Consider the following 13340-nt stretch of genomic DNA (forward strand, 5'->3'; position numbering starts at 1 on the left):
GGTATGTCATTAGATTGAATTTTTTTTTAAAATAAAGGTAAAAGAAAAATTTAGCTTAAAAAACTACTGTAAAGCCCAAGAAGTAGATAGATAGATACTGCATCAAAGTGGTATACAAAGACTTCTGTAAAAGCCATAAATTACATCAAGCCCCAACTTATTTATCTCCCATACATAGATACTTTATTAAGGTGGGAATGGGGGCTGTGAAGTGCATTTGAGATTTTATGCAAATATAAAGGGCAAAACAGTCATCATGAAACTCTCATAGTTGAAAGTTGCAGAGCCAGCACACATTGCATCCTTTTCCTTAAATTTCTCAGAGAGTCCCTGCATTTATTAATAATCAAAATTTAGTAAAAATATGAGAGTTGTGATAAATTGATGTGCTAAAACATTCCCGGTCAATGATTCTGTGTACTTGCCACGTTAACCGCGTCATCACTGCACTGCCTTCGTTTTAGTGAGTTTCGATATTTTAAAACTCAAGGAGTGGAATCGGCTCGTTTTAATTTTTAGTTGACTCAATGCTAAAACTCACCTGACCCATTTGTTGGGGTCAAACTTGGAGTTGCTGGGTCAAATCAGAAACTGGGCCAACTACTTGCTTAATTCAAGGTTTAAAATCTTGTCTAGAGGCAATTTATGCGTTGGGAGAAGAATCGAGACAGTTTCGACCAAAAAAATTTGAGACATTTCGAAAATTTCCAAGAAACTTTTAAGCATTAAATGTTTCAAGGTCTATATTTCGTTATAATCTCAGTCGAAATTGAAATGTTTTGGGTCAAAAATTTTCAAAATAGTACAAAACTCGAAATCATAATTTAATTAATGTTATTTAAAAAAGTATATTAAAATTTAAAAACATATGATACAAAGAAGATGATCATTACCTTAACCGTGAGGCAGCACCTGTGTCACCAAGAACACGAAATAAATAGACAATCGAAAGAAAAACTTACATCTAAAATATATATAACTCATAAGGGTTGAAATATGTAATCTCATAAAATAAAAAGAACTATGAAATCTCGACTGTTTGAATAGAAAAATCCAATATGCTGAAATTTGTATTGTAGTTGGATTTCTTTTCTAAGTCAGAATTCCATCAATAGGCCTAGATGAACAGGTTCGGAGATATCTAAAATTGACAACTATTTTTATACAACTATCTGGATGTTGTCCATTTTTTCGATGTTTTTTACGATACCATTAGTTGTCGTTGGATTTTGAAAATGGATGGCATCTGAGAAATGTAAAAATAGTTGTCGTTTGTAAATATCCCCTTAAGCCGACTCTTTTTCTATAAGCCAATTTTCACCATTCTACCATAATACAATTAAAAAAGAGAGCATCCAACGAGATAAATTGCCTGGAAAGTAACTACAGAGAACTTTTATAGAGCTCTGATTGCCACACCAATTCCTTCATAAATAACTAAAGAATTGCGCATAGTTGGTGTGGTATTAGTAAAAATGATGTGGCAATAACACCTCTAAACTTTTACTTTCAAACCAACGTATTCTTAAAACACACCGTGAATGGGCCCAGATGGGTAGTTAACCAGGCCTAATAGCACTACCTATACCCTGTCCACTATGGGCCCGGATAATTACCGGCCCATTGATATTTAGTTAGCTACCTTTATTATTAAAACCATTTGTACTATTTAGAATCAATATACCAAAGTGATCTCTTCTAAATATGGGATGGGATCCATTACTTCATGAAGAATGCTTCATGAGAAAACATATGATCCCAACCGCTTTGATACAAAATCCAACAGTTGGGATTTATGCATGTATTGATATCAAAAATCTAAGAGATACTTGTCCTGAGGATAATTCTCAACTATTGGATTTTGTGTTTAAACTGTTGGAATCACATGTTTTTTATGAGTCAAGGGAAATAGATAATATATCTTAATGTATATATACAAATTTGCAAATTAAACATAAAAATATAAAATGTAAAAGTGGAAATAGAAATGGAGACATACTCGATGAAATTATCGTATTCCAAGGACATGTTTTTACCCCCACCAGTTTTGTCAAATTTGACGACCATCAAATCCAATATCCCTGGAGAAATCGCGAATCCTAGGTTTTGAAGTGCATCTCTCAATTCCCAGGAATCGATTTTCCCATTCCGATCCCTATCATACTTCTCAAAAACTGCCTGAAAATTTGAAATATATACATATTAGAAAAACGAAATAATTCATAAATTATATATATATATATATATATATATATTACTTTGTGCATAGAATTAAATAATTAATTATTGGACGTACCCTCCAGTTCTGAAGACCATAGAATACTGAAGTAAATTCCCTGGGTCCTGTTTTTTTCGTAATTAAAGCAAAAGAGAGGGTCAAAAACACAAAATATTACATAATTTAATATATGAGACCTGTTATTGGCACCCAAATTTTATTTATTACACCCCAATTTCTTAAATTATTTATTAGACCTGATTAAATATTAAAACACACTATTCAAATTTCAAACATTTAAAAAGTTTGTTTCAAGTTATTATAACATATTCAAACAACTTCAACTGTTGTTTACAATTAGGATTAGTTCCATCCAACAACTAGTAATCTTAAAGAGAGACTACATCTAACAACTAGAAATCTTAAAATAGAGAGAGGGAAAAAAACTTTGAAGTGAGCAGCATGCTTTAAAATTTTGAAGGAACCTTTTTCACACTATAACAAGTGAAGTCTTCAAGGAGGTATCTCAAATATTAATGTAAAAATAAGGATGTGAATTAAATACGAAAGAACAAGTGTCATAGTGCGAAAAGGTTCCTTCAAAATTATGAAGCAGACTGCCCCTTCATAATTGGGGTGTAACAAGTAAAAGTTGGGGTGCTAGTAGCATATCTCTAATTTATATCCGTTTGACATTTTATCGAAAATTGAATTGGGACACGGTTGTTCTATAACCGATCCGATAAGTTATTAGTATCGGATTGGAACGGATAAGGTTTTGGGTCTTATCCGATCCATTGAGAGAGAGAGAGAGAGAGAGAGGCAAACCAATGGTTCGGGTATTAGTGCTGGTGAAGACGAACATGAGGATACGTACGGTCCTGAGGCTGAAGTTGTGGTTGCAAGAAGACAAGGCCTTCTTCAACTCCTTGTCATCAATTTGCCCATTACCATCTTTGTCAGCCATCTTAAAGCATGCCACCACATTCTGGTCCGTCCCTGCAGGGAAGGACGATGGAAGCAGAGCAGAAAAGAGGTTCCCTCCTCCATTTCCATTATTATTATTATTATTGTTGGGTGGCGGCACAGAATTGTTGGGTGTTTGGTATCCTGGAGGGGCATAGCACCCATACAGTCCTGCTGTTCCTCCATAAGTTGCCATACTACTACTACTCTTTAATTCACTCTTCTATATCTATTTGATGGATTGGAAGATGAGTGCATTTTGAAAGGAAGTTGATATGGCCTTTATATAGGTTTTTGATGCATGTAAATAATTGGGTAATTTAGAAATTTCCCCTCCGGTTTAGGTGAATATTTGAGATACACCCTCCTGTGTTTACAAATTCATGACATACACCCCTTTACCTCAGTCTAGTATGGAAGACTAGTGAAAATGACCTAGAAAGACCCTCATCTACACACAAGTCAATAAGTAGAAAATCTTGAATATTCCCTCGCCCCACTTTCAAAAATGGTAATCTTTAAGCTTTTCAACCTTTGGAAAAATTATTTTTGACCTATGAGTTTTGATTTGAGATACCCCCTCTTCAAATTCATAACATACCATTTGACCTCAGTCTAGTATGGAAGACTGATAGGGATTTACCCAAATGGCCTCTTCAAGCAAAATCCATTGATTTCACCCAAAAATCCATTATCTTTGAATTCTTCAACTACTAGATTTTATTGCTAAAATCCATGGTCTTCAACTTCTCAAAAAACCTATCTTAATTCTTGAGTTTTGAAGAAAGGTTGAAATCGAGGATATCCTAGGAGAAATTTTTAGAAGAAAAAATAAAAATGGCAAGAGATTGAAGCCAAGTGCATTTAGGAAAATTTATATCAATTTCTAATAGAAGACCGTAATCAAGAGATAATCCAACAGTAAAATTTTTTCAAAACAAGTGGATTTTGGAGTCATCCGTTCATGGGTTAATGGATGTAAACTTTAAAAGAAAGAATCGTGCAGAGGTGACATAAGGTTACCAAATAATGGGGTGTCGCACATACTATCGTAGATATTTTTCCATGAGATACGAGTAAAAAGCAGTTATGAGCGCCACCACATCAATTTTTTTTTTCTTAGTCACTTTTGTGTCTTCGTTTGTTTCATGCATAAAAAATGGAAATGGGTATAATTAGATATTTTCCTCTTCTTTTCGTCATTTTTTTTTGTTTTTTCTGTGTTTGTCAGGTTAGTGTCTTTTTCTTGTTGATATAAGAATCAGAATATCAAATGTGACATTCGTCTTTTGTTTTTTTGCCACTTGTCTTTCTTCTGACTTGTATGTGATAGAATATCAAACGTGTTGATATTGATCGAAAAAGATAATCAACTTTTCCTCCTCAAAAGGGTGTATGAATCTGATTCGCCAATCAAATCTAACCGTCCGTGGAAAAGTTTTTATTTTATTTTTTTCTTTTTTCTAAAGATAAATAGTTTTTTTTAGTGGGAGGGTTGAACATTGAACACTGGGATTTCCCAAGAACGTCACTCATCTTCATATCTGAAGGAAAAGCATTTATGGTTTAAGGTCACTTCAATATTATTCTTTTCAAAATATTCGTTACAATCTCGTTTCTATTACAAGAAGTGGTATGTGCAAACACACACGTATCATAAGAACCTATTTGTAATTTAAAATATTAATTAAATACAATATTACGTAGTAAAAGATACTTCTATAATTTTGAAAAGAGTAATGATTTTTTGACGACCCTTTGACACAAACCCCCGCACGTGACATGGGCTGAAACTATAGATTTTTCCACTGAGGATATACAACTGTACATCCCCATAAATATGTGCAGTTGTATATCCCAAGGAATGGATCTATGATTCTTGCACATGCCATGTCAATGGGGCGTGTGTTAAAGGGGGGCGTAAAAAAATCATTATTCTTTTGAAAAACTAGACCAACCCAGTGGTGATTTACGATTTTATTGATTTAAAAAAAAAAAAAAAACTTAATTGTATTAAGTTCAAATATAAAGGTGAAGATGTCTGTGGAATCCAAATGTTGGTGTGGAATCACTTCTACTTCACTTCTCTCATTATAATAGTAAAGATAGCAACAACAAAAACTTATCCCAAAGATTTAGGTGACACTAAAGTCAAATCTTCTTGTTATCGAGAGAGTTCATCTCTTTCTCTCTCTCTCTCCCTCTCTTTAATTTTAATTTTAATGTTTTGTTGGGAGGGTGAGGTAGTAAATCACCAGGGAAACACAATCTTGATTTATGGTAAAGTGGGATAAACTTAATCTTGATTTTTGCAAGTGTAAAACTAATATTAACAGTTTTAGAAGGGGGCATTTCTAAAATACCCAATTTTAAAAGACTTCATATATAAATATGACTATTTTCATACCAGATAAACTTAGGGACGTTAAAAACTCTTTCCACACCCAACATAATCAACTTCCTTACATGTTTTCTCTTTCGAGTTGGCCATAGTGCCTTACTACGTTATTTGCCTTCAAAGGACACAAATGCCCCTCACTTTGTATCTGGTAGGGGAAAAAAATCTTAATTTTTGTTATCTGAATTCATGTGAAGCCCACTTAATAGAATTCGACATCAAAAATCTTAATTTTTGGTTTAATCAATTTTCTGAAGAACTAAACTGATCAAATGAATGAAGATGGAGCCGCATTAAATTTGATAATAACACGTAGTTCGCAATGGGAATATAAAAAAAAAAAATAAAAAACCAATTCAAAATCAATTTATAAAAAAAATTGATATCCACACAAAGAATATAATGCATGCTTTTTTTTTATGATGGGTGTTCCGGACTCGTAACATTAACTTTTAAAATTATTTCAATAATAAATATGATATTTTCTCAATAAAATTGATACAGTTGGACATCGTGATTTTCAATCTCGATTTCTCGTGTCGTTCACAAACAATACCTAGATGACATGGACAAATCATCATCTCATACGAGATAAAAGTTCTTTTAGAGGATTATAAATCAGAAAGAAGAAGAAGAAGAAGAAGGGGAATCTGAAGTCTTGACCATGGTGTCCCGATCACAAATGGTCTAAAATGACTTGGGTAATTATTTTTGTCTTGCCATATTAAAAACCATGTTGGGCATAAAACTACGGTCATGGGTTTAAGTCCAGCTTATTTACGCATTTTGGTGAATATTTGGTTATATGTAGCATCATAAATAAAAAAAATAAAAAATGAAGATAAAATAATTAACATGAGGTATTGACGTTGCACAGCTGATGCTCGCCAGTGAATTGTATCCAAGTGTGTCGACATAATTGATAACCTTATCATTTCTGTTTCGGTAACTTCAATTTAACTGTAGTAATACTTCCAAGCAGATTACAACTTTTATGTTTCTGATTTCCTTGACCTTGGATTTGTATGTTTTTTCTTGACTTTTCTATAAAGCTGCTATTGGCACCCCAACTTTTACTTGTTACACCCCCATTTTCTTAGATTACTTAACACATCCTAATTAATGATTAAAAAACACCATTCAAACATTTTAAAATTTTGGCTCAATTTATAATGTCAACGTTACAAGGCATGATAACATTCAAACAATTTCAACAGTTGTTTACAATTAGGATTAGGATCATATAAAATCTTAAATATAACAAATAGAAAAAGAGAGAGAGAGTTTCTATTGGCACCCCAACTCTTATTCTAACCATGGACCATGGATTGATTGGTTGATTTATTTTTTATTATAATTGAGCTAATTGTTGGGGGTGCCAATAGCAACTCTCATTTTCTATCCAATTCACCAAAATCCTATCTTGTTCTTAACATTGAACGTTGGAGAGCTCGAAAAAGGCCTACTAAAGAGCTCAAGCTTGATCCTACTCATGAGATCGACTCTCGAAATAGGCCTTCCCAAAAAATGGAAATCATCTTGAACCCCGTATTAATGGACCGTCTCGAGAGCCTTCCACTTATGGATATGATATGAGTCTTGTTTTGTAGGGTCCCCTTCCCAACTTCTTGATATATAGAGGTAAGGATGGTCCTTATAGACTACAAAGAACCTTGCTTCACTATGGATTATAACTAACCTTCGTCCACTAATAGAAGGACGTATTCTTACGATTGAAATTGAGAGAAAGAATTCATTCTCTTAGAGAGTAAAAATGAAGAATTTTTGGTTTAGGGTGGAAGTTGAGAGCATTTAGGTCATTTTCTATTAATCTTTCAAAGTAGAACTGTGGGTCCAGGGGTATGCCATTAGATTGAAAACTTTTCAAAAATAAAGGTTAAAGAAAAATTTAACTTAAAAAGCTTTTGTACAGCCCAAGAAGTAGATAAATAGATACCACAATAAAGTGGGATACAATTAAAGACTTATGGAAAAACCATAAATTACATCAAGCCCCAACAACTTACATAAATTACATTAAGCCCCAACTTATTTATCTCCCATACATAGATACTTTATTAAGGTGGGAATGTGGGATATGAAGTGCATTTGAGATTTTATGCAAATATGAAGGGCAAAACAGTCATCATGAAACTCTCATAGTTGAAAGTTGCACAGCCAGTACACATTGCATCCTTTTCCTTAAATTTCTCAGAGAGTCCCTGCATTTATTAATAATCAAAGTTTAGTAAAAATATGAGAGTTGTGATAACTTGACGCGCTAAAACATTCTCGGTCTGTACGAATCATAGATCTTTTTTTTCATGGTCAATATTTTCTTATAATATCAGTCAAAAAATTCTAAAATATTACAAAACTCGAAATCATAATTTAATTAATGTTATTTAAAAAAGTATATTAAAAACTAAAAATATATAATACAAAGAAGATGATCATTACCTTAACCGTGAGGCAGCACCTGTATAACCAAGAACATGAAATAAATAGATGATCGAAAGAAAAACTTACAAAGAAAATATATATAACTCCTACGAGTTGCGATATGTAAAGAAAAAAAAGACTCGTAATGAAATATGACATCTCAACAGTTTGACAAAAAAAATTCCAATGATTGAAATTTGTATTATAATTGGATTTCTTCTCTAAGTCAAAATTCCATCAATGGGCCTAGATGGACGTGTTCAAAGATATCTAAAATTGACAATTATTTTTATAAAATCACTCGAATGTTGTATTTTTTTTACAATACCATCAGATACTGTTGAATTTTGTAAAATGGATGGTATCTGAAAGATGTAAAAATAGTTATCACTTATAAATATTCCTTGAAGGCGACCCTTTCTGTATAAGTCAATTTTCACCATTCTACCATCATACAACTAAACAAGAGAGCATCCAACCAGATAAATTGCCTAGAAATTATCTAGGGGGAACTTTTATATAGTTACTATTGCCACACCAAATTTTACTAATGCCACACCAATTCCTTTGTAAATCATTAAAGAATTGCACACAATTGATGTGATATTAGTAAAAATTGATGTGACAATAGCAACTCTAAAATTTTACAGTCAAGCCAACCTATTCTTAAAACACACCGTGATTGGGCCCAGATGGATAGTTAACCAGGCCTAATAGCACTACCTATACCCTGTCCATGATGGGCCAGGTTAATATGCGGCCCATTTACATTTTTTTTTTGGGTACTTTTTAGAATCAAATATACCGAAGTGATCTCTTCTAAATATGGGTTGGGATCCGTTGATTAATGAAGAATGCTTCACGAGAAAACATATGATCCCAACTATTTTGATATAAAATCCAACAGTTGAGATTTATGTGTGTCTTGATATCACAAATCTAAGAGATACTTGTCCCGAGGATAATTCTCAACCATTGGATTTTGTGTTTAAACGGTTGGAATCATGTGTTGTTTATGAGTCAAGGGAAATATATAATATATCTTAATGTATAAATACAAATTTGAAAATTAAACAGAAAAAAATAAAATGTAAAATTGGAAATGGAAATGGAGACATACTCGATGAAATTATCGTATTCCATGGACATGTTTCTACCCCCACCAGCTTTGTCGAACTTGGCGACCAACAAATCCAATATCCCTGGAGAAATCGTGAATCCTAGGTTTTGAAGCGCATCTCTCAATTCCCAGGAATCGATTTTCCCATTCCGATCCCTATCATACTTCTCAAAAACTGCCTGAAAATTTGAAATATATACATATTAGATATGTATATATTACTTTGTGCATAGAATTAAATAATTAATTATTGGACGTACCCTCCAGTTCTGAAGACCGTAGAATACTGAAGTGAATTCCCTGGGTCCTGTTATTTTCGTAATTAAAGCAAAATACAGGGTCAAAAACACAAAATATTACATAATTTAATATATGAGACCTGTTATTGGCACCCCAACTTTTATTTATTACACCACCTGATTACAGATTAAAACACACTATTCAAATTTCAAACATTAACAAAAAGTTTGTTTCAAATTATCACTTCAACACCAAAAAGCATTATAACATGTTCAAACAACTTCAACTGTTGTTTACAATTAGGATTAGTTCCATCTAACAAATAGAAATCTTAAAGAGAGACTAAATATAATAACTAAAAATCTTAAAAAGAGAGAGGGAAAAAGACTTTGAAGTGAGCAGCCTGCTTCAAAATTTTGAAGGAACCGTTTTCGCATTATGACAAGTGGAGTCTTCCAGGAGGTATCCCTAATATTGACATAAAGTAGGGATGTGAATTAGATACAAAGGCCAAGTGTCATAGTGCGAAAAGGTTCCTTCAAAATTATGAAGCGGTCAGCCTCTTAATAATTGGGTTGTAATAAGTAAAAGTTGGGGTGCTAGTAGCATATCTCTCATTTATATCCGTTTGACATTTTATCGAAAATTGAATTGGGACACGGTTGTTCTATAACCGATCCGATAAGTTATTAGTATCGGATTGGAACGGATAAGGTTTTGGGTCTTATCCGATCCATTGAGAGAGAGAGAGAGAGAGGCAAACCAATGGTTCGGGTATTAGTGCTGGTGAAGACGAACATGAGGATACGTACGGTCCTGAGGCTGAAGTTGTGGTTGCAAGAAGACAAGGCCTTCTTCAACTCCTTGTCATCAATTTGCCCATTACCATCTTGGTCAGCCACCTTAAAGCATGCCACCACAGTCTGGTCCGTCCCTGCAGGGAAGGACGATGGAAGCAGAGCAGAAAAGAGGTTCCCTCCTCCATTTCCATTATTATTATTATTGTTGGGTGGCGGCACATAATTGTTGGGTGTTTGGTTCCCTGGAGTGGCATAGCACCCATACAGTCCTGCTGTTCCTCCATATGTTGCCATACTACTACTACTCTTTAATTCACTCTTCTATAACTATTTGATGGATTGGAAGATGAGTGCATTTTGAAAGGAAGTTGATATGGCCTTTATATAGGTTTTTGATGCATGTAAATAATTGGGTAATTTAGAAATATCCCCTCAGGTTTAGGTGAATATTAGAGATACACCCTCCTGTGTTTACAAATTTATGACATACCCCCCTTTACCTGGAAGACTGGTAAAAATGGCCTAGAAAGAGCCTCATCTACACACAAGTCAATAAGTAGAAAATCTTGAATATTTTCCCACCTTAAAAAATGGTAATCTTTAAGTTTTTCAACCTTGGGAAAAATTATTTTTGACCTCTTAGTTTTGATGAATATTATTTGAGACACCCCCTCTTCAAATTCATAACATACATTTGACCTCAGTCTAGTATGGAAGACTAATAGCAATTACCCCAATGGCCTCTTCTTCAACTTATAACTGAAAACTGTTGATTTTTCTCAAAAAATGGTCAATGTCTAGAAAAACAAAGGGTTTCTGTATAAGTTGAAGATTAGGGCATTTATGTCATTCTTTATTAATCTCTACAAGAAGACTGAAGTCAACGGATATTTACATCAGTTTAAAAAGAAGGGCATCTCAAATATTCATCAAAACACAAAGGGATATGTCCAAATAACTTCCTTCATAATTCTTATTCATCTCCCCCCAACACACCCTTTTTCTCATCTTTATTTCCACTCGACTCCACTGTGGCCTTTGAATGGAATCCTAGAAAAGTTCTTCCTAAAAGAAAATTCTTAACTTTTGAAATTTCAGGAAAATTATAGAATATTACAAATTTTCTTTCATGGAAAGTTTTTTTGTTAAAAAAAATGTGAGTCCTTATTGAGAATTTCTACTGCAGGTATTGGGGTCTCTAAGTAAAAGTTGGTGTGGAAATAGAAGCTCTCAGGGGTGGAGTCAGGATTTTCTTGTAGTGAGGGCAAACTATGGTTAGTTGTATAGTTGAAGAACTTGAAAATGAATGATTTTAGGGAGAAATTCAGAGGTTTTTTATTAAAAGTTGAAGAAAAGGATGGCTAGGTCATTTTCAATTAGTATATGAGAAGGCCGATCAAGAGGCAATGTCATCAATAAAAAAATTGTAGAGGGAGAGGGAGAGGGAGGGGGAGGGGGGTAATTGGAGGGAGGTGAGGGTGTGGGGCCAAATGGGGAAAGAGGTGAGGTAGTGGGGACAAATGAGGCATGTAATTAGTTGAAGATATAGGGGTATCTCAAAGTTTTGTGGGGGCAATTGCCCCCACCAGCTCCCTACTAGATCCGCCCTGGAAGCTATCTTTGTTGTCACACCAGTTTTCTCTTTATAAAAACAAGCAATCCCCACACCAATTTTCATTGTAGAACTTATCTTCTAATCCCTCTCTTTCTCTCTCATTCTTGATGAAAAAAAACAAATAAAGAAGCAATCCCCACATTTTTAATTATAGGAGTGTTATTATAAGAAATAACGTTGTGGTAATAGAAGTTCTTTGAAAATTTTCAAATTGATTACATCCCAATGAAATCATTCAGAATAAAAAAAAAAAAAAAGGTAATTCAATTCAACCCTCTTAGAAAATTAGAGATATTACGTTTACCTCTCCAAAATACTAGATTGGGTTTACCCTCCCGTGATCCCATTAACATCCCCCCTCTTTTTTTTGATGAATTAATTGTGAAATTTGATTTTTCTTTCAAATTACACTTTGAAATAAATTATTAATTAAAACTAATGATAATCTGACGCTCTTTTTCCAGAAGCCCCCCATACGCTTCTTGACCTGACAATTATAGAATCATAAATCTTTTTCTTATATATCCTAAAGCAAAAGATCAACGGTTCTGTGATGAGGGTGTACAGGGGTGTCTGTAAAAAGAGTGTTAGATTATCACAACTCAATTATTAAATCAAATTTTCACTATTAGTTTGTAAAAGGAAAGGGCCGTAGGCTTTAAGGGTAAACCTAATATTACCAATTTTTAAGGTGATTTTAAAAAATTACCCAAAAACAAATTTCTGAGGAAATGTTTGTCGACATTTGATTACACGGGAAAAAAAATATTGAGAGTTGATGAATAATAATATGGTTGTGGGAATTAGAAAATTATGATACCTGAAACGAAAATTTCCAGGTATAATACATAATCAACAATAAGCTGAATTGCATTTTTCTATAAAAAAAATATAATTTTCATGAAACTTTTACTTTAGAAATATGGGCAACAAGATATAACCTCAATCAATCAAAGAATTTTTTTGTTGGTTCGTTTGTTTTGTTTTGAATGGTCGGTACACGTAGGCTTGGTTTCAGATTCTCATCGATCACTAAGAATATTGAAATGCTCGACTATTTCTTAGTGGGAATTATATACCCTACTGATGGAGTAGGGCAATCAATCACTTTTTTTATTTTTTTTATTTTTTGGGTGATTTAGATATAAGCCCACGGATATTGGTGAATTTTGTAGCAAGCCCCGCTGTTTTCAAAAATCAAACTAATGACATGCCCTTGACCTTGGTCTTTGAGAAGAGACTAGTTAGGGAAATGTTATAATTAAATGCCCTCATATTCAACTTATAGAAAGAAAAAAAAAATCCTTAATATTCCACTAAAAAATCAGTCATTTTTTAACTCTTCGACCTTTGGAGGGAATTTTTTTTCTTCAATTTTCTTAGAACTTCTATCTTGTTATTGAGGTTTGAAGGTTTAAAGAGACGAATCACAAAAGTGAAAATGAGAGCATTCTAGTAATTATGGGTCAAAATTTGATGACTCACAACAAAAACACGTGATCTCAACCATGTAAACAAGAAATCCAATGATTAGACCCATA

The 13340-nt window shown here is 33.4% G+C and overlaps 2 protein-coding genes across 2 annotated transcripts; both read right to left on the minus strand.

Moving 5' to 3' along the window:
• Window positions 1-55: 55 nt before the first annotated feature.
• Window positions 56-3432, minus strand: LOC147411993 (calcium-binding protein CBP-like). The gene is made up of 5 exons (XM_086454908.1): window positions 3047-3432; window positions 2297-2343; window positions 2000-2178; window positions 894-912; window positions 56-330 (listed from the first exon to the last, which is right to left on the minus strand). The coding sequence occupies exons 1-5, from the start codon at window positions 3378-3380 to the stop codon at window positions 226-228; spliced, it is 684 nt and encodes a 227-aa protein (XP_086311034.1). The 5' UTR covers window positions 3381-3432; the 3' UTR covers window positions 56-225.
• A 4058-nt stretch (window positions 3433-7490) lies between these two features.
• LOC147411994 (calcium-binding protein CBP-like) lies at window positions 7491-10546 on the minus strand. Its single transcript, XM_086454909.1, has 5 exons — window positions 10148-10546; window positions 9405-9451; window positions 9145-9323; window positions 8043-8061; window positions 7491-7804 (listed from the first exon to the last, which is right to left on the minus strand). Exons 1-5 carry the CDS (start codon window positions 10476-10478, stop codon window positions 7700-7702), a joined length of 681 nt encoding a protein of 226 aa, XP_086311035.1. The 5' UTR covers window positions 10479-10546; the 3' UTR covers window positions 7491-7699.
• Window positions 10547-13340: the final 2794 nt, after the last annotated feature.

This window comes from Akebia trifoliata, chromosome 1, assembly GCF_017979445.1.
Source record: "Akebia trifoliata isolate Shusen 1 chromosome 1, ASM1797944v1, whole genome shotgun sequence".
Classification (NCBI taxonomy): Eukaryota; Viridiplantae; Streptophyta; class Magnoliopsida; order Ranunculales; family Lardizabalaceae; genus Akebia; species Akebia trifoliata.

Coding starts and splice junctions, on each gene's coding strand:
- LOC147411993 (XM_086454908.1), bottom strand. CDS start 3,380: ATGGCAACTTATGGAGGAACAGCAGGACTGTATGGGTGCTATGCCCCT. Junction 2,344..3,046: donor CACTAATACCCGAACCATTG/GTTTGCCTCTCT, acceptor CGAAAAAAACAG/GACCCAGGGAATTTACTTCA. Junction 2,179..2,296: donor ATGGTCTTCAGAACTGGAGG/GTACGTCCAATA, acceptor TCAAATTTTCAG/GCAGTTTTTGAGAAGTATGA.
- LOC147411994 (XM_086454909.1), bottom strand. CDS start 10,478: ATGGCAACATATGGAGGAACAGCAGGACTGTATGGGTGCTATGCCACT. Junction 9,452..10,147: donor CACTAATACCCGAACCATTG/GTTTGCCTCTCT, acceptor CGAAAATAACAG/GACCCAGGGAATTCACTTCA. Junction 9,324..9,404: donor ACGGTCTTCAGAACTGGAGG/GTACGTCCAATA, acceptor TCAAATTTTCAG/GCAGTTTTTGAGAAGTATGA.